Source organism: Exophiala dermatitidis (assembly GCF_000230625.1).
Source record: "Exophiala dermatitidis NIH/UT8656 unplaced genomic scaffold supercont1.5, whole genome shotgun sequence".
Lineage (NCBI taxonomy): Eukaryota > Fungi > Ascomycota > Eurotiomycetes > Chaetothyriales > Herpotrichiellaceae > Exophiala > Exophiala dermatitidis.
The window spans coordinates 2,719,877-2,743,797 of NW_008751650.1; the positions used below are offsets into that span (position 1 = coordinate 2,719,877).

General features: G+C 51.9%; 8 protein-coding genes across 8 annotated transcripts; 5 read left to right on the plus strand and 3 right to left on the minus strand.

The window, feature by feature from the left end:
- Positions 1–226: 226 nt before the first annotated feature.
- HMPREF1120_06541 (uncharacterized protein) lies at positions 227–1,915 on the plus strand (the record flags this gene model as incomplete). Its single annotated transcript, XM_009160744.1, has 1 exon — positions 227–1,915. One exon carries the CDS (start codon positions 227–229, stop codon positions 1,913–1,915), a length of 1,689 nt encoding a protein of 562 aa, XP_009158992.1.
- Positions 1,892–4,727, minus strand: HMPREF1120_06542 (uncharacterized protein). Its single transcript, XM_009160745.1, has 2 exons — positions 2,897–4,727; positions 1,892–2,825 (listed from the first exon to the last, which is right to left on the minus strand). The coding sequence occupies exons 1-2, from the start codon at positions 4,529–4,531 to the stop codon at positions 2,160–2,162; spliced, it is 2,301 nt and encodes a 766-aa protein (XP_009158993.1). The 5' UTR covers positions 4,532–4,727; the 3' UTR covers positions 1,892–2,159.
- A 469-nt stretch (positions 4,728–5,196) lies between these two features.
- On the plus strand, positions 5,197–9,402 carry HMPREF1120_06543 (uncharacterized protein; the record flags this gene model as incomplete). The annotated part of the gene is made up of 1 exon (XM_009160746.1): positions 5,197–9,402. One exon carries the CDS (start codon positions 5,197–5,199, stop codon positions 9,400–9,402), a length of 4,206 nt encoding a protein of 1,401 aa, XP_009158994.1.
- On the minus strand, positions 6,402–10,844 carry HMPREF1120_06544 (uncharacterized protein). Its single transcript, XM_009160747.1, has one exon. The coding sequence runs from the start codon at positions 10,522–10,524 to the stop codon at positions 9,685–9,687; it is 840 nt and encodes a 279-aa protein (XP_009158995.1). The 5' UTR covers positions 10,525–10,844; the 3' UTR covers positions 6,402–9,684.
- A 305-nt stretch (positions 10,845–11,149) lies between these two features.
- Positions 11,150–12,247, plus strand: HMPREF1120_06545 (uncharacterized protein; the record flags this gene model as incomplete). Its single annotated transcript, XM_009160748.1, has 1 exon — positions 11,150–12,247. One exon carries the CDS (start codon positions 11,150–11,152, stop codon positions 12,245–12,247), a length of 1,098 nt encoding a protein of 365 aa, XP_009158996.1.
- An 829-nt stretch (positions 12,248–13,076) lies between these two features.
- Positions 13,077–16,126, minus strand: HMPREF1120_06546 (uncharacterized protein). Its single transcript, XM_009160749.1, has 2 exons — positions 15,885–16,126; positions 13,077–15,821 (listed from the first exon to the last, which is right to left on the minus strand). Exons 1-2 carry the CDS (start codon positions 15,901–15,903, stop codon positions 13,435–13,437), a joined length of 2,406 nt encoding a protein of 801 aa, XP_009158997.1. The 5' UTR covers positions 15,904–16,126; the 3' UTR covers positions 13,077–13,434.
- A 428-nt stretch (positions 16,127–16,554) lies between these two features.
- HMPREF1120_06547 (uncharacterized protein) lies at positions 16,555–17,649 on the plus strand (the record flags this gene model as incomplete). The annotated part of the gene is made up of 1 exon (XM_009160750.1): positions 16,555–17,649. The coding sequence occupies one exon, from the start codon at positions 16,555–16,557 to the stop codon at positions 17,647–17,649; it is 1,095 nt and encodes a 364-aa protein (XP_009158998.1).
- A 4,139-nt stretch (positions 17,650–21,788) lies between these two features.
- On the plus strand, positions 21,789–22,499 carry HMPREF1120_06548 (uncharacterized protein; the record flags this gene model as incomplete). The annotated part of the gene is made up of 1 exon (XM_009160751.1): positions 21,789–22,499. The coding sequence occupies one exon, from the start codon at positions 21,789–21,791 to the stop codon at positions 22,497–22,499; it is 711 nt and encodes a 236-aa protein (XP_009158999.1).
- Positions 22,500–23,921: the final 1,422 nt, after the last annotated feature.

Consider the following 23,921-nt stretch of genomic DNA (forward strand, 5'->3'; position numbering starts at 1 on the left):
CACTACGAGTCGTAGCTCTTGGAATTGAGATGAAGTCAATTGGACCGCAGGTGGCTTAAGTAATACCACATAAATCTACGGCGCTGCTTTAAGCGTGGTATGAGGGGAGCCAGAGCCTTGCAAGTTCCTCCAATGCAAGTGTCGTCCAAAATATGATGCGGGACAACTTTTTGAAATCTACAACCCCGAGTCCTGCACTATCTAAAATCGACCATTGTCCAGCACAATGGAGGCAGCAGAGCGGCCGACAAAGATGCGAAAGCTGAACGCTGACGCTGAGCCGACTGCAGTCCCCCAAGATACACGAACACCAGACCAACCACTTTTGTCCGGCGTCGAAGTCAATGGTGCAGTTGTTCCCAGCACCGAGACTGCGAACGGATCCAAGCCGGCTGATGAGGCTGCTTCCCACAATGCCGATGTTGCAAATGGACAAGAGAATGTCGAACGTGAGGACTCAGAAACAGAGGAGCATAGCCAGAACCAGAACGAAGAACAGGATCAGGAGTCAAAGACTACGAGTACAGACCCGGCACAACAGGACGGGCAGCCCTTGTCCAAGAACCAACTGAAGAAATTACGCAAGAAACAAGAATGGGAAGCGGGCCGCGAGTATCGTAAGTTGAAGAGGAAGCAGAAGATGCAGGAGAAACGGGCGAGAAAGCGTGAAGCCAGAGAAGGCGGCGGCGAGCAAAACCCAACATCAGACGCCGGTACTGTGCAGCAGCAGAATCAGAGAAAGAAACCCCGCAAACCGGTCCAACTTCCCATCACCATAATCATCGACTGCGGCTTCGACGGCTTGATGATAGAGAAGGAGCGCATATCCCTCGGATCGCAGATCACGCGGTCATACTCTGATAACTCGCGGGCTCCTTTCCAGGCCCATCTGGTGATCAGTTCCTGGGGCGGCCACTTGAAAAAACGGTTCGATACCGTTCTGAATAAGCATTACCTGAACTGGCGGGGAGTGACGTTTTTGGAAGAAGACTTCGTCGAGGCCGCCAGACGCGCGGATGAGATTATGAAAGGGCCAAGGGGTGGAAAATTGGTGGGTGTCTTTGAGAAATACGCTGCTGCTGCTGCTGGTGTTCAGTCCAATCGTCTGGAGGACCGTCAGCAAGCCGAGCACGTGGACCAAAGACAAACACACCCCAACCTCGAGTCTGACACCTCCAAACCAGCCGAGACTGAGCATGAGGCTGAGGGTGATCCTGCAGCTGCAGTTGACTCCAAGGTCACAGAAGATACTATTGCAAACCCACCTCCAACCTCATCATCATCCTTACAGGACGACTCGCACCAGACGTCTCAACAGGATCCTGCACTTGAATCAGCCCAGAAAGATACCCAACCATCGACGGACTCGACAACACCAGCACCCACTGATTTACCCCCGCAGCACCACCACCCTCCCATCCCTAAAGGCGAAGTAGTCTACCTAACCTCCGATTCTCCCGACACATTGACCGAGTTATCCCCCTACTCAACCTACATCGTCGGCGGCCTGGTCGACAAGAACCGCCACAAGGGCATCTGCTACAAGATCGCCCGTGAAAGGGGGATCAAGACGGCCAAGCTTCCCATCGGCGAGTACATGGAGATGCAGTCGCGCAAAGTGTTGGCCACGAACCATGTCGTTGAGATCATGGTGCGGTGGTTGGAATGTGGCGATTGGGGAGAGGCGTTTTTGAAGGTCATTCCGAAGCGGAAGGGTGGGAGGTTGAGAGGAGACCATGATGAACGGACCGTCGACAGTAGCGTTGCTGGCGATGAAGAGAGGGAAGACGAGGATGACCATGAGGATGAAGATGTAGATCACGACAACGACAACCGCAACGGGGCTGCTGCAGATGGTGCTAATCATGGCAACGAGGCCACTGAGCTTGAGCCACAGGTGGAAAATCAGGATTGAGGTCTGGTATACCAAGAATGGTCAAAATTCCATCAGACGGGCCTTGACTACAAGCTAGGCTTAGCAAATGACAAAAACTTCCATCCGTGGAGCGCTACAAGTATGCCATGGATCAGGGAGCAATACAAAATTATAGCAGTTGTAATCATGATCGACAGCGCTTCATAAACCGCTAACATGCGCCTTTTTGACAACCAAGGCCACACAATCATGCATGCGGTACTCCAATGCTTCTGCTTGTGCTTCACATGACAGAGCAATTCTCAGCCGTAGATTTGACGGCCTCGAGATACCCAGCATCGACATCCTCTTCTTCATCCAATAATGCACCAGGTTTCCTCTTGACACCCTTGACGGTCATGGTCTGTTCGCCAACGCCATGCCACCACTTCATGACTTGCATGCCCTCACCGTTGACGTCTAGGACATCGATCCGCCATCTCCCACCGCTGACTTCGACCTGCGTCTTGCCCGGTGGGAAATGATACTCGGGCAAGAATATTTCGGTGGGTACGTCCTCCTTGGTGGCGCGGTCTGACAGAAGGCTGAAAGTGAACACCACACGACGGAGGTCAAATCCATATCCGACCACATCTCCCACCGTGGCAATAGGAGTCGGTCTAACATACGCCTCTGCTGCCCGGAGGCCTGTATTGCTCGAAGCCAGCTGAGGCCCGGTTGCCGAAACCTTTTGCTGGATATCGGGCGTCCTCAAGGCATCCTTTAGATTGGTGGGTTCGATCAATGTGCTGCCTGAGTAAGAGCCTGGGCCCTTCCCCAAGGATGTGCTTGAGGGATTAGTGGACGGGTAAGCGGAAAGTGACGACGGGTCATGTGGGAGAAGAGGGTCATCAACAGATACTATCGAGAGATCTTCGCCGTTCCACAAGTCTCCATATTCGTGATTGTTCTGGGATAATTGTCAGAAAAATCCGCACACAACAAGTTTTGATGTGCTCGACTATGTCGGTGTCAGCTTACCTGGCTGGTATAAGTCCACAGAGCATATCCCTGGGCACCAGAACCCTCGAGGGCGTAATGATTGGCGTCCAAGGCAGACGTTTGGCTGGAATAGTCGCCGGTCTTGTATGCATATTTGTCGTCCATGTCGAATGGTATTCCGATCTCCGTGAACAAAGTAGGATGATCGCCCAAGTGTTCGAGTCCTTCGTCTCGAATGGCTTTCAGTTGGTCACGCAAGCAGTTTCGGATCGCACTCTCCCCAAGCCGCACTGCGAATACCGGGTTCGAGTAGCGGTGCCGTAGCAATCCAAAAATGTCCACGTTGTAGTACTTGTTCCAGTGTTTCTGAATCAAAGTAAGTCCATCATAGTAGTGCGTGGCAAACACCAAACGTTTGTCGTCGTCTGGTGTATCTTTGATGCTTGGGGGAATCTCCAGAACTGCCGACTGCATTAGGATCACGCAGTCCTTATGGATGGAACGAATGGCATCTCTGTATTTCCGGAAATGGTCCATGTAATAGGTGTTGGTGAATGCTTCGTAGTCCAACTTGGTGCCTGATTTTGGTGCCGTTGCAAAATAGTCTCTCTTGAGAAGCAGGTCCTGAGTCGGATCCCAGACCCCGTGCTGGGCCCAGATACATTCCCCGAGCTTCCAACCCGGATCTCGTTTCCAGCCATATTTGGAATCATCGACGCTGGAGGAGAGCCAGGCGAACACGCCTTCGGGGTCCACCAGTTCCCGGCCACTCTTGTAAGCGCCGAAGGTGCCGAACTCATACGTGTCTATCTCGACTGCCCGCCCAGCACCAGTCAGGATGGCTTGCCATGGCGTCGGACACGTTCCTTTTCTCATTTTCAAGTCGTCTGGGATGGCGTCTAAGTCCTCCCAACCGACCAAACCTCGATGAGGCTCATTCATAGTTTCCCACCCGATGATGCATTCGTCTTCCAGATCTCCAGCCTCGTGTATTCTCTGAGCCAAATGGGCGCAAGCCGCTATGAAATGGTCAGTAAGATAGTCCTGGATATTCTTGCCATCGATTATCGCTTTCGGCGCAAAGTCCCGTCCGGCGTAGAAGAGGGTAAAAGCGGTCTGGGCAGCTAGGCGAGTGTAATTTGTCGGCCATAACATCTTTGGGAAATTGGTTGGGTCTGGCCAGGTATTGTGGACGACCGCCGCTTGGTTGGCGGTAAAGGTCGTTGGGTCCAAGCCACAAGCATGCAGAGTCCACAAAGGGGCACCAGAGCCTCCTGTGAACCTTGACCAGACATCCTGATGCGGATCCATAAAGACATAGAACCCATAGGACTTTGCTATACGCAGAATCTTGATAGTGTGATCTATGAAGTCTTCGTCGTATTCGCCGGGCCCGGCATGCTCCAGAGCTTCCCAGGTGAAGATGTAGCGTATCACATTATAGCCCCATCTCTTCAACCTGGCAAAATGTATATGCGCCTCTTCCTCGGTGAACGGCCGTCCAACGAACGAGACATTGTCTGCGTCGAAGAAGCCATCGGGCTGGTGAGATGGTTGGTCGGGATGCCGAGGAAATTTGCACTCTCCTGCAACATTGATGCCCCGGAAAGTTATCTCGCGGCCCTCAGCATCTCTGAATCTGATTCCATCGATCGTGAGACCTTGACGCGCCATTCGAGACTAGGGAAGTAGGAGTGGTCTTCGGACCATGCGGCAACTCGGACCAGCCGGCGGCAGAGGAATTCGGGCGCGGATTGTCGGGTCCTTGTGGTGCTGCGTGCTGCTATATTTTGAGGAGGATCTATATGTTGACGGTGGGCAGGAGAAGGGTTGTCTATGTAGGGAATTGTAGGGTGTCTCTCGGTAGTAGTAGTAGTATGATGTCCAAGTAGACTCGGACTGCTGTTCATATGACGTATACCATTGGACACGCCCGCGCATCTAGGTGTTCGAATGCTTCGCCTTACTGTCATATGCCGTATCAATAGACCACCGTACCACTGTATCCGTTCAGTTTGACAGGCATGACGCCGGATGGCATTCTTCACAATTCCGATTCTATGCCTTGCCTTGAATTAACTTACGTGTGCCAGTTTACGTCTTGAGACTGCACCTTGGGGAGGCGTTATTAGAAGATCAATTGTCCCAGTTGCCGGCATAAAAGTTTGCGCATAAACATCTTTCAGGGAGGGCTTTCAACCCAGCAATGCCACTTTTGTACCGGAGCACTACACAAGTGTCATGCTGTTACGCTCTTTATACGATTGCCGAGAAATAAGGACCCTTTCCAGGCTTGAATATCAACAGAATTTGCCGCACGCGGCATCATTCACTTCTCAATGTCCTCCAAGGCTGCTCTGAAGGCTATCAAGTCTTCGCTGGACGCAGGACAGTATGCCAAGGCGGCGGAACAGGCCGAAGAATTCCTGAAACAAGATGAGCGGAACCACACAGCATTGCTCTTTCTTGGATTCGCAAAGGAGAAGGTCGGAGACCTAGAGGCAGCAGAAAAGGCCATTCGCAGAGCTGCCGAGGTCAAGCCCCAGGATGTTCAAGCCTACAAAGGCCTGATCACACTGTACGAGAAACAAGGCAATGCCAAGCTGGACCAGTATCATGAAGTGGTCTTCAAGTTGGCAGAGATCTATGCTCAGCAGGAGGATAGAGCGCAATGCCAAACTGTCATTGACAAGTACGAACTTTTCGCAAAGAAGCATGGCAGTCGTTCTCAGTATCGGCGAGCATTGGAGCTCATTCTCCCCACGTCACCACTTTATCCAACTCTCGAAGGCCGAGTCATGCAACCGAACATTACATATCAGCGCATCCTCGAGTCAGCCGAAGCGGAAGAAAAGGAATGGATCAATACCCAGATCGGCGAAAGACGAACGCGACTCGGCGCAAAAATCGATCAGGTTACCAGACAAGTAAAGGCAGAAGCCGTCACGAAGTTTCAAATCGAAGAGAAATACGCCAATTTGATCGACTGGACCAGAGACGACGATGCGCGCCACGACCTCGAGCAGAAGCTGTTCCAACGAATGTATGATAATTTGCAGGTCCTGCCCAAAGACGCCAAACCTGGGCAGCGGGACAAGATTTTGGACATGGCTAACGGCATGGTCATTATCAAACTGCGCTGTCTCCTAGCATGGAAAGTCGCATTAGAATGGGTGGATGCCGAGGACTTAGCAGAGTGGGATGTGAATATTTTCCGCGAATTCATTGAGTTCTTTCCCAATGATGGTCTAAGCAAGGTGCTACGCGGATTTCTCGAGAGCAAAGCGTCTCCTTTCCCACAACCGCCAGTCGAAGAAGGCGAAACCGACGAGACACGCGAGAAACTGACCGAGGCGGATCAGCTTATTCTCATGAACGAAGGTCTCGAGGATTGTCCAGAATCCATGTTAGGTCACCGTATCATGGCCTACACTTATCTACATTTCGAAGATTGGCAGTCTACCGTTGATGCAGCAAGGAAAGCTCAGACCCTATATCGGACCGCAGAGCAGCAATACGCTCTGGATCTACAGAATAGCGTTGACGGCGTGAACCTGATTCTTGCCAAGGCGTTAATCACCTTCCAGTCTCCTCGCCATCATCCCGAAGCAAAGGCCCTGTTTCAAGATATCCTGAACCGAAAGCCTAAACTCACACCTGCCTTGTTAGGTATAGGCTTGATATTCGAAGAAGATGAAGACTATGCCGAAGCTGTCAGATTCTTACAGCAGGCTGCTGAACGCGATCCCGATAACGTCAGGATCAAGCTCGAGCTTGCCTGGTGTCGTGCTCAGAATGGCGAACTCGAAACTGGCCTCGACAGCCTCAAAGAGGTCCTATCGGTCATCGAATCAGAAAAGAGCCAGGACCTACCCATGAAATCAGTTGCATTGTACCGGATGGCTTATTGCATGTGGCACATCAACCCAGCCCCTTCTGCACGCAAAGACAAATCCGGACCGTACCAATACCTCATTGCCTCAGTCAAGGCCAACCCGAGCTATGCTCCGGCATATACATTGCTAGGCGTCTATTTCCAGGACTACGGCAAGAGCAAGCAACGGGCTCGAGTCGCACTTCAGAAGGCTTTCGAACTGTCGACCTCAGAGCTCGAAGCCGCACACAGGCTCGCCAAATCGTTCGCTAACTCTGGGGAGTGGGACTTGGTCGAACTGGTCGCACAACGGGTGGTGTCTTCGGGCAAAGCCAGACCAGCGCCGGGATCGAAGAAGAAAGCCCACAGCTGGCCTTATGCAGCGTTGGGTGTCGTGCAAATGAACAAGCAGCACTATTCCCAAAGCATCGTTTCCTTCCAGGCCGCTCTACGCATTTCACCAGACGACTACTACTCCTGGGTTGGTCTGGGTGAAAGCTACCATAACGCTGGTCGACATGTGGCTGCCACAAAAGCCTTTGCGAAAGCTGAGAGCATCAGTCACGGGCTGTCACCGGAGGAGACGTGGTTTGCAAAATATATGCTCGCCAATGTCCAACGCGAAATGGGGTTCTTCGACGAAGCAATTGGAGCATATAAAGCCGTCCTCGTGCTCAAGCCCGGCGAGTTTGGTGTTTTGATCTCGCTACTTCAGACCATTTCCGAAAGTGCGTGGGCCAAAGTTGGTCTCGGTATGTATGGCGAGGCAGCTCGGCTCGCATGCCAGGCCTTTGAGGTTGCGGCCGAGATCACTGAGCACAGAACGGACTTTTTCAATTTGTGGAAATCAGTGGGTGATTCTTGTTCTGTTCTCGGCCACGTGAAGCTCCATGCCGCTGTCACAGATTTGGAGGGCGTTTCCAAGTTGCTTGGAGATTCTAGTGAGAACGGTTCTAGTATTCTTGCAGACGTGGACAAAATCAGTCCCGACATGTTGAGACCCAGTGATGAAGGAGACAGTCCCTCTGACGCGGCCGACAGATGGCTCGTTGCTGCTGTTCTTTCCTACAAACGTGCCATCTATGCTTCTACAACCGACCCACACGCCCAGGCTGTGGCTTGGTACAACTTGGGTTGGGCAGAATATTCCACCTATATATCTGGCGGCGAGGTGATTAGATCAAACGGGAAGAAGCCTCCAAACAGACTACTCAAAGCAGCGATAAAATGCTTCAAAAGAGCCATCGAGCTAGAGGCTGGCAACTCGGAGTTCTGGAATGCCCTGGGAGTGGTCACCATGACACTTAATCCAGCAGTATCGCAGCACTCTTTTGTTCGAAGTCTGCATCTGAATGAACATAGTGCCAGGACGTGGACGAACCTCGGTGTTCTTTATCTCATCAACAACGATAACCAACTCGCCAACGAAGCGTTCACGCGAGGCCAATCTGAGGATCCAGAGTACGCAGAAGCATGGATCGGACAGGGGCTATTGGCAATGCTCTTCGGAAACCTTCAAGAAGCAAGAGGATTGTTCACGCACGCTTTCGAGATCGCAGATGCAGCCTCGTTGCCTGCAAGACGCCATTTTGCTATTTCTGCTTTCGACCATCTGCTCAAGGATCCCTCACGGTGTCAGGAAGTCGGGGCCTTATTGCAGCCCCTGTTCGCTATGCGTCAATACCACACGCAGCAGCCATCGGACATGATTGCAACGCATCTCCTAGCACTGCTAGCCGAGCGTGTGGGCGATTACGACACCAGCGCGGAAAGTCTGGTTGAGGTCTGCAATGCAGCGGAAGCTGAATACGAAAAGTCCGAATCAAATGAATACCTCGTCAGATATGCTCAGGCAAAGGCAGATCTCGCTCGGTCTCAGCTCGCCTGCGGTCAATACTCAGAGGCTGTGGATAACGCGCAAACTGCTCTGGATCTCTCGGGCGATGCAGATGAACTTGGCGCCGCTTATGCAGAGGTTCGGCGGAAATGGAGGCTGTCGTCACAGATTACCGCAGGTCTGGCATACAGCAAGTTGCAGCAAATCGACAACGCCATTGGAATGTTTGAGGCAGCGCTACAAGAGTCCCAGGGGGAGCCTGATATTGTCTGTCTACTCGCCCAGGTTCTATGGGCAAAAGGTGGCCCGGCGGAGAAAGACGCAGCCAGATCGCAGCTCTTCGATGTTGTCGAGAACCATCCTGGTCACGTGCAAGCCATGGCACTCCTCGCCGTGATTGGATTACTGGACAACGACGATGATGTTCTGGAAGCAGTGGAGGAGGACCTAAAAGCGCTCAGACGTGGTGAGGAAATTGGTGTTCTGGATAAAGTTCGAGTGACGAGGATTTTGACTGCTATTGTTGGCTTTCGGTCAGGCGACCAGAAGGTGGATCAGCAAGCAGTCCTTGCGGATGCTCTTAATGGGATCATGCTAGCGCCAGGACAACCGCAAGGCTGGCTGGAACTGGCGCAGGCTGTTGGTGGCGAAGATGGAGGTGATTATGCCGCGGCGATGGCTGTCCTTCAGGCTGAGAGACAGACACCGCCCGCTGGTAATCTCTCTGCGAGCGATCTGGCCAGAGCGTACGAGGGCACTGGTGCACAAGAGGATCTTCTTAAGGCGAAGATGCTGACACCATGGCGGTTGGAGATTGCTGTTGATGCCTCTTAAAGTCCACCGTCCAGTGGTAGTTGATCTGATCTTCGTGAATCGAAGAGATATGGTGCTGTCATTGCTGGTAGAGTCGGCTTGTTCATGTTGAGAGTAGATCATTTGTCTTTCTCGGGGCCAAATCTGTAGCGAATAGATAGACACCTCTCGCGTAACACCAACACTGTACCTGTCCCGTAATCAACCGGCTCCCATCCCATTTAATCTGTTCGGATGCAGTGGGCGTCTTCCGCTGCCCGTGCACCATGACCGGCTGAATCCTTGCTAGGACTGTCCCTGTCCCTATCCCACAATCCCATTTTCCCGATTCAACAACATCGTCAAATTCTTCTTCCGCTCTTCCTTCCACTTCCTATCCCACGCATCAACTTTTCCACCTATTACAACACAATCCTCAGGCTTCAGCATGACCATTCCTCGCCTCACAACCGTCCCGGGCTTCAAAAGGATCTTGCATCCAATAGCCATGCCTGGATCTTCCACCATCGACCTATTGGATCCCTGCTGCTGCTGCTGTGCCGAGACAGAAGCAGAAGCAGAAGCAGCAGTAGAAACCCCAATTCCCGGAACCTTGACGACTTCAAACGCTAGGACTTTTGTTCCCTTTGCATCTTGGAGCAAAAGCTTATGAGGTCCTAAAGACGTTGCCGTTGCCGTTGATCTGGTATTACTAGTGGTTGTGGCCCTGGCTGCTGGGGCCGGGGCCGCGGAGACCGCGTCCTCATCGTTTCCGTCGTCAACAGTCCGAATGACTTCACGCCCCCGAACCTCCTCGCCTCGTTCTACGCGTTCAATGGCCTCGACTTGGCTCCATTTACTGCTGCCCACGTCGATGACGTCGAGAACTTGTGTGATGACTGGGCCGGCGAGACGACGTTCTTTGACGGTGATGTCGGATATGTCTGCTGGTAGGACCTCGGCGGAATTGGTGGGACGTAGAGAGGTCGTGATGTCGCTTGTCAAGATGCGGAAATGGGCTGTTGATAGGAGGGCGGGCATGGGTGGTGGGTTTGGGCCGCGGGTTGATAGGAATTCGGATAGCCAGCGTGGGTGGACGGGGAGGTGGTGGCGTGTTTGGAGGAGGGAGGATAGTTGGTCTTGGAGGGGTTGGGGGGGTGCCATTGAGTTGGGATAAAGATGGTTCTTTCTTGTTTATCTTGAAGACTTGAAGATGATGGCTCGCCTCCCGTCCAGACTGTTGTTGTAAGATCTAGGGTAGACCGATTAAGGAATGCCGGGAATAGTTTGTGGAAAAGGGTGGTGGGCTGTAACACGGTAACTTGACATCGTAAGAGGAGAGGACGTGTTCGTTTGCAAAACGAGGCTGGGTCTGGGAGTCTCCTAATTTTTGGATAGCGCCAGAGCCATTGTAGACGATAGCTCAGGGGCGTCAATGGGTTCTATGGTCGTTGGGAAAGAGATATACATAAGGTAGTAGAAACATGAGGGCAGTCAATGAAGGAGATGGACGGAGAAATGATCGGCCCGCACAAGGCTGAAGTGGATATCGCTACTTGCCCCGTAGCCAATCATGTTCATAAGTCCGCTAGTATCCTGCGCAAGGCTGAGTGTCGACAACTCCAACTACCATGCTCTCTGTGTTCGCTACTTGGTGTTCACCACCTGGTATTTGCGGTTGTCGTTCTGCCCCTGCATACAATAACACCAGGGTCCCTCCATCCCCGATACAAAGTACACTCTTCTTATGCCTTGAATAATGTAATTACCAACCCCTAACTTGAACATCATGGCCACAATCACATCCCCGCGCAGCGAATCCCCTGCGGTCGGCGTCCCTCGAATCATCACCTCTCCATTAAGTCCCAGTCCCTCTGGGCCCAACGGCAACGGCACCGGCAACGGGACACCCATATCTTCTTCCTCGATGCGGCCATCCTTTGACGTTCCACGAACCAGCACTTCCTCGCCCGCACCCAGTCTTCAACAAAGCTCCACTTCCACTTCAACTTCCACGGCACATCGCCGCAACCGCGCCGCTCTACGCGACTACTACAATCTCAAAGGTGGTGGCAGAGACCAACATCACGAGAACCTCAACATCAGCCGCACAGCGAGCATCGCATCCAACGCATCCGATTCCACAATCACATCAACCACAGTCCCTATCGAAACATCATCTACATCAACAACAACATTAACCGCTCAACTAGACGACCCAGCCTTCGACGCCGAGAAATATGTATCCGAACTCCTCAAGACTGCGGGTCTACGAGACATCCTCAAGATTGAAAGCACACTAGTCAGCGAGATTCGGAACCTGGACGGCGAGAGAAAAGCACTGGTCTACGATAACTATAGTAAGTTGATCAAGGCGGTGGGGACGATTGCCGAGATGCAAAAGGGCATGCATAAACGAGACAACAGTGGTGTTGTCACTGCCACTACTATACTACAAAAGGGAGACCAAGACCAAGACGTGGGATTAGATGGTGTGGAGAAACTCGCGGAGAAACTGGATCGGTTGTTGAGCGTGGTAAGAGATTTGGTTCCGGTCGAGGCTGGAACAGAACAAAAGACGAAACAAAAGGAGATGATCGAAGCGAGGAAGAAGACGAGGCAGAAACAGACGGTCAAGTGGGCTTTGGATGCTCCAGAGCGGTTGCAGGCATTGCTCGACCAAGGTCGTCGTGATGATGCTGGTAAAGAATATGAATCTGTTATTGGCTTGTTGGAGCACTGGAAGGGTGTTGCCGGAGTGGATGAGTTACGGGCCCGGTGTGATAAGGTCATGCGGGAGGCGGAGAAGGACACCGCTGCCAACAAAGATGATGAAGCGGCGCAGCAGAAGCAAGAAGATGATAATGCTGACAACACTGCTGGTTGAAGACAGCCTATTTTTTCCGCCTTTCGAGCCATCTGTCTTACCCTCCGAAAGAATCGAGCAACAACGCGGTTACGGTCCAGCAACCATTGCATGGCTCAATCATACCTTGCGGTATCCACATGGGTCTCCACACCTCGCTGCTCTACGGTTCTCTACCCGGGAGAAAATAAGCTTGGGAGTGGGTGTCCTTCAAGTTCCAGGCAGCCAAGCCAACTCAGGCTCGCCCATGGCTGGCATTCTACAATATCCCCAAGTCCACACGCCACGATCACCTCATTGCCCAAATACCTGCTTCGTCGACCGCCATGACCGCCCAGGCCGCCGTGGCTCCACAAGGACAAGCGGAGATGGAAAACGGATTGCGCGCTGTATATGGACTTGGTTGTACCCGCAAGTTGCTCTGCGTACATACTGAGTGTCAACGCAGAAACCATGGCATGGCAAACAATCACGACGTGCAGTGGTGGAAGCACGTGCGGCTCCCCTACGCAGATGTCTCCTGCGATACGGCACCTAACGTTCTTAGGCGACCGAAGTTAGGCGGTGAGCCGGCTCAAAATATCGGCTCCTGAAATAACCCTGTGACTTGGCCCGTTTTGGTGTTGAGGAATCGCCTGTCTCGAACAAGGCCCTTTGAGCTAGGAGACCGGGAATTTCATCTAGAGAAGTTTCTCGGGTGCCATCCATGACAACAATGATGCGTATGTCTGAGAGGCTGCCACAAGCACATTGGTGGCTTATGTATGGAGGCTAACGGTCTCCACAAACACAAATAAAATAAATGCAAGGGGAGAGAAAGGAATGCATGTCAAACAACACATGAGAGCCCTACTGATTGAGACTATTGTAGCAATTCCCATTATACTAGTAGTACTGACTAATTAAAAACCGTCGCCTCGCCAGCTCTGCGCAAAATCAAGCCTAGGGGTATCGAATCGACTCAAGTGGGCTAGACTCTGCCTCATGTGTCATGATAGACACAGGAAAACAACCCTGCTGAATGCAAGTCCTCATCGCCTTCTCCAGCATACGCCATCCAAATAACAAACACAAACGGGAAGTTGATGAAAGTTGTGCCTCAGTCCCTATCAAGTCCAGTCGCAGCGCACCTCGCTCTGGTCACGCAAATCTGTCCAACGCTGTCCTTCGCTCCAAACTCACCACTCAAACACACGCTGTCCCATGAGCTAATAAGGACTATTGACGATCTCGTTCCGCAAATGGCTCTGTCTGCCACTGCGTCTTGGTGTCATTAACCCAGCACTGACCCGCGCCGGCGGCCCGGCAATGCTTTCTCTAGTGGGCCTCTTGAAACTCTTCCGGCTCACCATGTCGACCTCGTTGGGCAATGCCAAGATGACGTTTTTGTCCGATCCGAATTCAAAGTTGTCCGCCATGACATCTGCACTATAACGCTTGATCTGATACGGGTCTTTATTGCCGGCAAGCACCTTCTTAAGGTTCCATGTGACAAGGAAGGGTCCCGTAGAAGTGATGATACTGGTTTCGGTACTGCCTGGGCCCGTGTTGAATCTCGCTGGGGTGAACGACAATGGGGCACCGGTTTCGTGCTGGAACTGCGCAACGTGGCTAGGACTCAACCCAAGCCGCCGAGGCTGTGGCTTACTATCTTTGGCAAAGGATCTTTCAAACCCAAGCTTTCCCTCGTTCTTGCCTTCTTTCTGGAGAGTGTCAATGAGAAGCAGATATGTTCGACACGTCGCTAGGATCCATCGGCCATCCGCACTGACATCGAGGCCAATGATCGACTCTCCCAGAGCCGGAATATGTGTCTTGGCATTGACCCCGAGACGGTCAAAGAGACGGACGTCGCCCTTGTTCGATGCCACGGCGATGTGGCCCTTTTCAGTGGTGGCTGCTGCAGAAAAGTCGTTCTTTGACACGTATTGTTTCAACTGACTTTCCACAAGTTTGTTACCAGCAACACGAGGGTCGATTCGGAAGAGCGCATTTTTGCTGTGCCCAATGAACGGCTGCGCAGATGTTTGCTGGGCGAATTTTGTTTCGGGTGCAAAGTTCGTTACCGGAATATCATCATGGACTTTCCATTCATCGACAACCTTGCCATACTCAAGATCCATACGGTATAGCGAGTTGGGGTTCTTGTCGTCTTGCAGAATCATGTTCTGGTCTTCGGAATGCAGCATAACCTTGGTTGGTGAGAATAGTCGTCCTTTGGGTGTTTCCACTTTGGAGATGTTGGTGGTAAACTCCAGATGGCGATTTGGCAGGTGTTTGAAAACACCAATCTTGGAGCCTCGAACGACGAAGGATCGATCATGCTTGGTTCCCACAGCCAGTTGCGAGTTGACGTTTCCGTCCTTGTTGTCGAGCTCCACATCGTCTTCCGATTCGTCTGTATCGTAGTGCTCACTCTGTTGGCCGCCATCTGTTTCTTCCTCGTCGTCTTCTTCCTCTTCGGCCTCTTCTTCTTCTTCCGCTTTAGCATCGTCCAAAGTGATGTCGTTGAAGGCTTCAAACACATATTCTCGTTCGGTCTCCTGAACCTTGGACCACTTCATCTCATTGAGTTGCTCCCATAGTGCTTGCATGATCCCTTCTTGGAAGTTTTCGAGGACTTGTTGGTTCGGGAATCGTAGTAGCCAGGAGTAAGCGGAACCATCATCAGTATAGTGATTGAATATGGCCGACAGATATTCGAAGTTGAAGACAGGGTTGATGTCTGCCACAACTTCTTGTCCGAGCCATTCCCTACCGTCCGAGCTGGTTATTTGCAACCAATATCGCCAGTTTCCTAGGTCAGAGACGACAGCAACCACAGACGGATCCTGGAGAATGAAGGTTGCAGAGTTAAAGTCGAAGAGATGTAACTCCCCAGCTTGTTTGGTGAGGACAGTCCCGGAGCTCGGCGCAGTCCGAGCCTCTGGCGCTACCGTCGCACCTCCTGTAGGTTCTCTTGCCTTGCCAGTGTTTGCCTTCTTGGGAGTTGTCTTGACATCTTTGGCCATGCGTTCAGCTGATTCTTTGGAAGTCGGCATGTCGGCTATAGAAGCAGAAACTGGACTTGCAGGCGGGATTGCGTCGTCAGTCTCAAAGTAGAACTCCTTGAGTTCGGCTTCGGTTGCTCTTTGAGAGGACTGCCGGTATTTTCGTTCGTATTGGCAATCAATGGCCGCCAGGAGAAATGTTTGTATCTTCTCTTCTCCGACTGAAGCGTCACAAACGAATTCGTAGAGATCCCCTGGATCGCCACTCAGGTCGCGCCAGGCAAGAACCGATTCACCGCCAGATCTCTTTTCGCACCTGAAGTGTAGGCTCTCGTCTAGAAGGAAAGTCTTTTCGTCCTTATCTAAGCTTTCCACACCAGCATCTTCGTCGTCCTCGGCAAGCTCTTCCTCTCCCTCTTCGTATGCTCGTTGGATAACTAGCTGATATTGATATTCCTGCCCAGTCCTTCTGATGGTCGCAACGGCGTCTTTGTAGATGAGCTCGGAATATCCTTTGGGCGATAGTGGCCGAACGAGGTAAAGCTGCCCTTGAGGGATCTCGGCGATGACTTCCTTAGATGCGTCCCCAAAGAGGTACTTGCTGACTATAATGCAGGTTAGACATGTGTCCGGCATAGAAATACGTGGTTGCACAGGAAGGAACATACCGTTCTTGATCATAAACATGGTGGCGGGGTACTGTCTCAGCCAGTCTGTTTCAGGCAAGGGTCAACGCACTTCTTGCGGGAAGGCCACGACCTTGGTTTGTTGGCACGCAAGGAGACCGAAATCAGAGAGCACAGATTATCATGAATGAGAGACGATTAAATGGTGAGCAGGAATAAAGGACAGTGTCGCCGCAAGATATTGTTGACAAGAATATTGTTGTCCGTTCCAAGATGGAGACGCAGGCAGCGCCAGCAAGAAAGGTCCCAGTTCGGCTTGTGACGCAACTGGAGCATGCGCCGCGCTAGTAGCACGCTAGGCTCTACTTGTTTAGAACATATTGCAGCCTAGTCTCGAATGGGACCCCTACTATCAAAAGCACTTGGATGGCTGACTAAGGCCCGCCCGTCAGTCACGCTTGTTGTCACATGCTGATCCTCCCAGTGGTCAGCCTTGGGCAGCGTCCGCGATCCCAAGGCTGAAACATCAGGACATCACTACCGCATGCGATAGCCTACCTAGGTATCATTGAAGGAATCATCTTCTTCCGCTGTGGTTGCAGCTTCTGCTCAGCTCTACCGCCACATTTGTTCCAATTCCTTCCTGACCGACTTGGTATTGTCTGTCTTAAGATCGGCGTCCTGCCTGTCCATCCGTGTTGCATGGCCTACCATGGCCTCGCAGACCGACGCTGGCGGGAGTCCAACCCAGCGAAAGGATTCTCGCCCAACACTCGCTGACAATCCGCACAACCCCAGTTCAGCCGCTTACCTTGCTTACCCGGTGAAACATGTGGTATCAAGCCTCTATCGTCGAATGACCGAGCCCCCCGAGCGCCCTGTGAGCAAACTCCTCGATGCTCCCGCCGTCACGTCCGCGACCTCGAGTGTCCAATCTCTTCCGAAAAGAACGCATTCACCATTTCAGCCACCCCCTCTTACACCACTCGAACTAAGACACTTCTTGCCCCCGAAAGCCGCAGAGTCACTCCTGCTCACTCGAGCTCTTGCTGAAGAGATTCGACTTCTCCTTCCTCCCAGGCTGCAGCTGTTAGATCATTGGAAATTGGCATACTCGCTGGAAGCAGATGGATCCTCACTGGCAACATTATACGAGCATTGTGCTAAGGTCTCCACGCACACGCAGCGTTCGGGATACGTCTTAGTCGTTCGCGACGCTTCTGACGCCGCTGCCAATGGCTCTGTCTTCGGAGCGTATCTCTCAGATGCACCCAAACCTTCTATGCATTATTTTGGCACCGGCGAATGTTTTCTATGGCGAGCCACTATCCTGCCTACTCTGAAAGATTTGCCCTCCGCATCGGACGCACGCCCAGAAGAGGTCTTACAGTTGGCGGGGTTACCCCCTCCTCCCAGCGCCGACACTACCAACCTCCAGCGAGCAACAACCGTCCGTGGCGAGCGGCGGACATCCTCTGTGTCGAGCTCTGTGGCGGACACAAGCCTCCGACAAGCTTCAGGATCCCGATCACACTCCCAGCCAGCGCTAAACCAAACGGGCACCTCGACACCGGAGCACATCCGGTTCAAGGCCTTCCCTTATAGCGGAGTCAATGATTTTCTGATTTACTGTGAAAGCAACTATCTTTCCATTGGGGGCGGTGATGGCCACTACGGGCTCTGGTTGGACGACCAGCTCAATAATGGCGTCAGCGAGACCTGCCCGACTTTTGGAAACGAACCATTAAGTGATGAAGGTAGGACGTTTGAAGTCCTTGGCGTCGAAGTTTGGTATATCGGCGCCTGAGGTGCCAGTCCAACAGCATGCCGATATCAAACTCCGGACTCTTGCGCGCGGAGTATGTCGATCTTCCACATCGTCGTGGGGTTGTAAGACATGCTTCCTTGGAAGGCTCTAGCAAGCGCGATGCGAGACACATCGGTCAGCAACACTCGGCCTGCGCCACAGCGGACGCGACGTCGAGTCCACACGGGCATGGAGGGTGGCTGTACGCTGCATTGAGGAGGGTATCTCACGACCTGGAGGCCACTTTCTACCGGAGATCCAATCCGCCAACACAAACCACCACCCAGTTATTGAAAGACGACTGAGCTGTAGTAACCATTGCACCACTACATTGGCATGTCAAGAAATGTTCCCTCAGCGGATGATATTCTGGGGCTGCGGTAGGTCGGTTCGGCGGCGAGCCGTAAGGGTGTCATGGACAGCACATGCCCTTTCTCGGCACGGAAGAGGAGATCACACCGTTGAGTCTGGATTCATGGTGAAGGTCTCTGGCGGTGAAAGCGACGATGAAAGGCCTATAGAACAGTGGTCCACATCGGCGCAGGTGATGTCGGTCCTGAAAGCCAGTATTGGGAAACAGTACAAACGGAAACAGAAAGTCCGGCGAAGCACACTTCGAGTGATGTCCTCACTCGAAAGGCACTGCCGGCTCAAACATCATGCCACTTCTTATGGAGCGTACACTTGCTGGTGGTAATCATGGGACAATCACAAATTCGAAGCATAGAATTGTGTGAAGCAGCATCAAAACGCATGCGCGGATCAAAAAAGATGATAACATATCGCTTGCTCCAACACGAAGCCGAGGCAAGGCACAAATCACTGGCTACGAAATCACAGTGATTGGCCAATAAAGGCTATTGCCACACCTGCTGTATGTGGAAGTATACCCTGGCCATATGTGGCAATCAGGCAGATCTTGATTCAGGAGAAAATTGTACTTCAGCTCCCGCCCGATGCATTTTATGCAGCAAACCCCCGCGGAGAGACCGCTGCCACATCCGAGAAATCGAAGTCGAGTTCACTAGCCCTCTATCAGAACAGTTTCCTGCTCTGGTTACCGCTACAATGGAATCACCGCAGGCTTTGAACACTGTGCAAAGGATTGTAAAAGTCAGTTCGCAGCATTTACCATTGGCCATCAGTGTCTACAACTGTAGAATTCCCGTCAGCAACAATCGGCCGAACCGGTGGAGCAAATTTCATCGCAAGGTACTACCGCTGTCAGTAGCGTACCCGTACTCATGGCAATAACGGGTCGGAGACTACTAGGAGTCGGGCCCGAGGCTGGGTGGGTGGATGTCTCCGAGAGCCACAAGGCAAACTAGAAGGAAATGATTCTCCGGCCATTGCTCCTGATGCATAACGATGCATAATATTTTGTGCATCCACCTACACACGGCACCTGAATTGTGCCAGGCAAAAGCGCCAGCCTTGACTCACATCTGCCACGTGGTTGGTGGGAGGCGCAGTGCGCCGGGCGAGAATCCCACTGCCCGTCAGCTGCCATCCAAGATGGGCCCAGCCTCAGACCTTCTATGCCCATCTCTCGACGAAGTGTCATGAAGTGTGTCCAACAGATTAGAAATCATGCGGCAGGGGAGGTTCTTGATGAAGAATATCCCCGTACTAGGGCTAACACACTAAGTACAGAAATGGCTGGCATCACGGCAAATGACAGCAATGACGCTCAGCCCTACTACAACGGCCGGATTCGAAATTAACGTCGGTGGGGGTTTTGAAGACGTCTGATTGGTCTTTCTGGTGACTAATTGAACACTAGCCACATTACAATACGGTATAAGTGGCACACCTAGCCCAATAACTATTGGTTGTCTTTGCCCCAAGTAGTGTAAAATACGTGAGATAGGCTGTAAAGGCTGTAAAAAAGGCACTGCTAGTCTACTTCTAGTAGTAGCCCCACGGACGTTAATTTCGAATCCGGCCATTGTACCGGCCTACAAAGCGCTTGGCGGTTTCCGAATACGATCTTGAGCCGACCATCGACACCATCCGTAAGCAGAGCCAGGACGGGCGGAGGAGCCTTCTTAGGGGTCGCGTACGTTCGTACAACAGCCATAGGCAAGCAATCTACTAGACGGGCGATATGTCATCTCCAGCTCGACTCTCTCATTCGTCTCTAGCGCGTCCTTTTATCGCGCATTGGCGTATCGTGGCCGATGCTCAGGGACCAAAAGCAGAACGGCAAGCACACCGTCTAATCAGTTGGGCGTTCCTTTGCAAGTCAAAGAGTCGATGCGTTGGTGGACGCCAGCAGAGCACGCCCCTACAATCTCCAACATAGTTGCAGAGGCGTCAAAAAAAGTCCTCATGACCATTCAAGACCCATTTTGATCGTAGATCGCAGCGATCGTAGGAGGGCAAGGCTCGCGCCTTCGCTCTTTCATCGCCGGTGTCAAGGACCCGTTCTTGCTGCCGAGTCGCCGAGAAAGTTACTTACAACGACCGATAATAGTGGATTCTCAGTTTTCCCATCCTTCTCTTGTGTTCTCTCGGCGTTCGAGGCATTTTCTTTTGTGTGTCGGAGCAGAGTTGACGGGGTATGACGACGATGAGTTGCAGTGGCTTGAATTCTCTGCTCTGTCAGAGCGTTGTTGGCGGCCACTGGCATTGAGGAATGTAGCTGGCCTGATGGCTGTTCACCAACCCGGAACACTTGCAGCAGACACGGCCCTGGTGAAGGCAATACGAGTACTATCTCCGTCAGGCAGCAGGATAACGATTGCTGATAGTCTGCGACATACCAGGTAGAGTTAGTCGGCTGATAGTGGCCACCGTAGTGCTGTCTTGAAGGGGTAAATTGCTCACTAGACAGGAGCTAGTAGAAAGTTTCCAAAGATCTGCCGCTACCTACCTAGGTAATGAACGAAGCATTGACTTTGACCGCAGCAATACTGTATCATACCGCTAAGTGTTCTGTCATTTGGGTCATTTCCGGTCCTAGACACCAAGATTGGCCAAGACCGTCAGACCCTTCGTCACGGCGGGCCAACAGCGGTACCGTAATCAGCGTGTCCCTCAGGCTCTCGTCGTCCTCCTCCTGATCAGCCTCTCTTTGTCTTCCTATCCCAATCCATTTTCAGGTTTCCACCATTGGATCCTGCCTCTTGACTTCCGCCCATGCTTGGTTACTAACGTTAGCCTTCTAGCGTCTCCTCCATCGTTCCACCCTTAAGCCCCCTGGTCCTGTCGGCCGCAACAACATCCGTACATCCACCCTGGTCATGCATCATCTTTGGGCCTTCGCTCGCCCGGCCGCCCGTTTTTGTTTCCCCCTGGTCTTCTGGCCCTCCGGTGAGTCTGGTAGACGTGCGTCGAACTCTGGCTGCCGTCCGCGGGCGCGGAGGCCCTATGCTTTGTCCACCGTGCTCCAGCGAAGCAACCTTAACGACCAGACCCAAGGGTTGCGCTGATATCTCTCCGTTATTCTGCTCAGGGATCCACATGTCGCTTTGTCTCCTCTTACTAACCATCCTCCTCGTCGTGTGTGGTAATGTTGATATATAGGGCCTTGTCGCCTCGTAGCCTCCCCTCCCTGGGAGTCCACATGTCCACCTCTACCTTTTTGGATCCTAGTTTTGCGTTTCTGCTTCCATAAGCTGACAGCCATACTCACCACTATACATATCGCTCTCCAGTCTCAGAGACAAACAGAACGAATTCGCCATATTTCGACTGTCACAGATTCAGATCACTTATATCACCTGTTGTCACCACTGCCTAGTTTTCAATTGGATGGTCAATTGGTGATATATTGATACTTCTCTTGTTTTGGCTCGTCAACAGAGATGGGTGCCTCAGTCATGACCCCTCCGTTAGAGCCCTCATCACCTTTGGAGAGTGGAATTCGCAAAAGAGTGTGCAAGGCATGCGATCGTTGTCGGTTAAAAAAGTCCAAGGTCAGTTGGATCGTTGTCCATTCACCACCTTCGGAGTCTAATTCGTCCTCAGTGTGATGGAGCCAGCCCGTGTGGTCGGTGTAAAGCAGACAACGCCATCTGTGTCTTTGGAGAACGCAAAAACGCAAAAAGTCTCACGACAAAGTCTATCCTAAAGGGTAAGCCACGGTCGCCTTGTTCGGTCTGTGCCTCATTGACCATGATTACAGTTATGTGGAGATGCTCGAGAGTCAACAAGCGCAACTTGTCGCAGGTCTACAAGAACTGTACAAGCGGATACAAAACGGCCAGGGCTGGCCAGGCTCGCCGTTGACCGAGACCAGCCATGGCATGCCCTTAACCCATGACATTCTTGAGCGACTCGGCGTGTTGAAGCTAGATGGCCACGCCACCAACGAAGTGTTCGAGGAGGATCTTACCGTCCTACAGCAGAGACTTATTGCCGAAGGCGCCGGCTTCATGCAACGACAGCCTTCTATGGAGTCACATTGCGACAGCAGCACTATAAGCGCCCCGTCACCCATCTCCGAACCCATGGCTGCGTCGAGGCCGAATTTCTCCAATCCATTCAACTTCACCAAGTTCCCTCCTACTCCTCCCAACCAGAGTCCTTTTCCGCAAACGGCTCAAGCCCTCCAGCAGCAACAACAACAACAACATCCAACCAAGTCACATACGTATCCTCATGCGACAACGCATCAATCAAATCTCAGCTGGAACACCCCGGCCTCGGATCTGGATGACAGCATGGATTTCTTAACTCAATTCGAATCGCCAATGGTGGACGCTTCGTCCCTGGACTTGAATTCTTTCCCTCCAACCATGTTTCAAACCCCGATTGTCCCTGCCGCCATCAATCCCTGTCTTACGATGAAGGACTGGTCCGGCCAGGAGGATCCTCAACTATACTTTAGTCCGACCATGATCTAGTCTTTCTACTTTCAATGATTTTTACGAACACACACACACACACGCACGGCAACGTCATGGCCGATTGTATATTGAAAACGGGCGAACTTGAACAGCGGTTGTAAGTTTTGGAGGTTTGGATTGTCTGCCCCCACCGAGTTGAAACAAAGGACTCGAGGAGTGCCGGCACCGGAGTTAACGGCGTCTGGAGAACGCGGCCAACCTGGCCATTACCGATGGACGATGGACTGCTTTTCTCCACGGGCGGCTATCTACTACAATCGTTTGGTATTTGTCAACACTGGCATGTCAACTGCCCTCACGTCATACTTTTGTACGTTCAGGTTTTGCCGCTCAGGCACACGTGTACGATCGGAGACATGCGGGCGTATGGGGTCAAGGGATGCACCTTGGGAGGCTGGATTGAATCATGGGTGGTTGCATCAATACTCAGCTGTCTGTTATAATTGTGGAGCCATGGTCCTCGTTATCATCCTTTCTACCCATGTGCTAGGTTAGGTACTGGTCCTACTAGTACTGGAGGACTGACTGACGAACGTGAATGGGAGGAGATGCAGAGATGGTTTGATGGGGAGCGTGTGCGGGACGCTTCTGGGTTTATGCTGTACCCCCCTCCACATCAACCATATGATCCATATTCTTTGTTTCGAGCTTGGAACGAATCTTATCAGGCGCAGATGTTGTCTGTACAGTATTAGGTATTAGGTATTGAAGTAATGCCAACTGGAGTGGAACTTTGGGGGAATGGAATGATACCTAGGTAATGATCTACATTGCATCACATCACATTCCGCCGGGTGTTAGTTACCTTATGGAACGAATACTAATCCTATCCTTCAAGTTGGAATGCATGGAAGAATAAGAATAAGAATGGGTCCGAGCTCATCGCAACCAAACTGTTGCTGTTGATCTGCATGTGCGTTGTAATGCAATGCAGTGCGGTGCAATTCGCCTTGCCACGCGGATTTAGCTTTTTGTTCCTTATTCTCTAGAAATCACATCATGATACCGAGGGTAGGTAGGTGCCTAGGTACTTGTAACTTGTAATTATCACATCATGACTCAGGCTCGGGCTGTGGGGTTCAAGTTTGTCCTAGACACTGCCACTGCAGTGATGTACCTGGCTTCGTGCGGCGAACAGGTTCGGAACGAGGAGTATTTGACTGAGTGCCTACCTATTGTAGTAATAGTAGGATGGAGTTCATCATGATACTACGGCGACCATGATTCTGTCCACTGCATGGCACTGCAACCGGAATAGAATAGAATTTAATTTTACTTCCTTGCCTCAAAGTTTAGTTTTCTTTATCAGCAACTTTGAACTTGAACCTCAAGCATGCACTGGCAGTGATAAGGACTTTACACGCGAAGTACTGGACCCTAGGTAGTAAGGTAGGGTAGATGCCCAGAATTCTGAAAAAA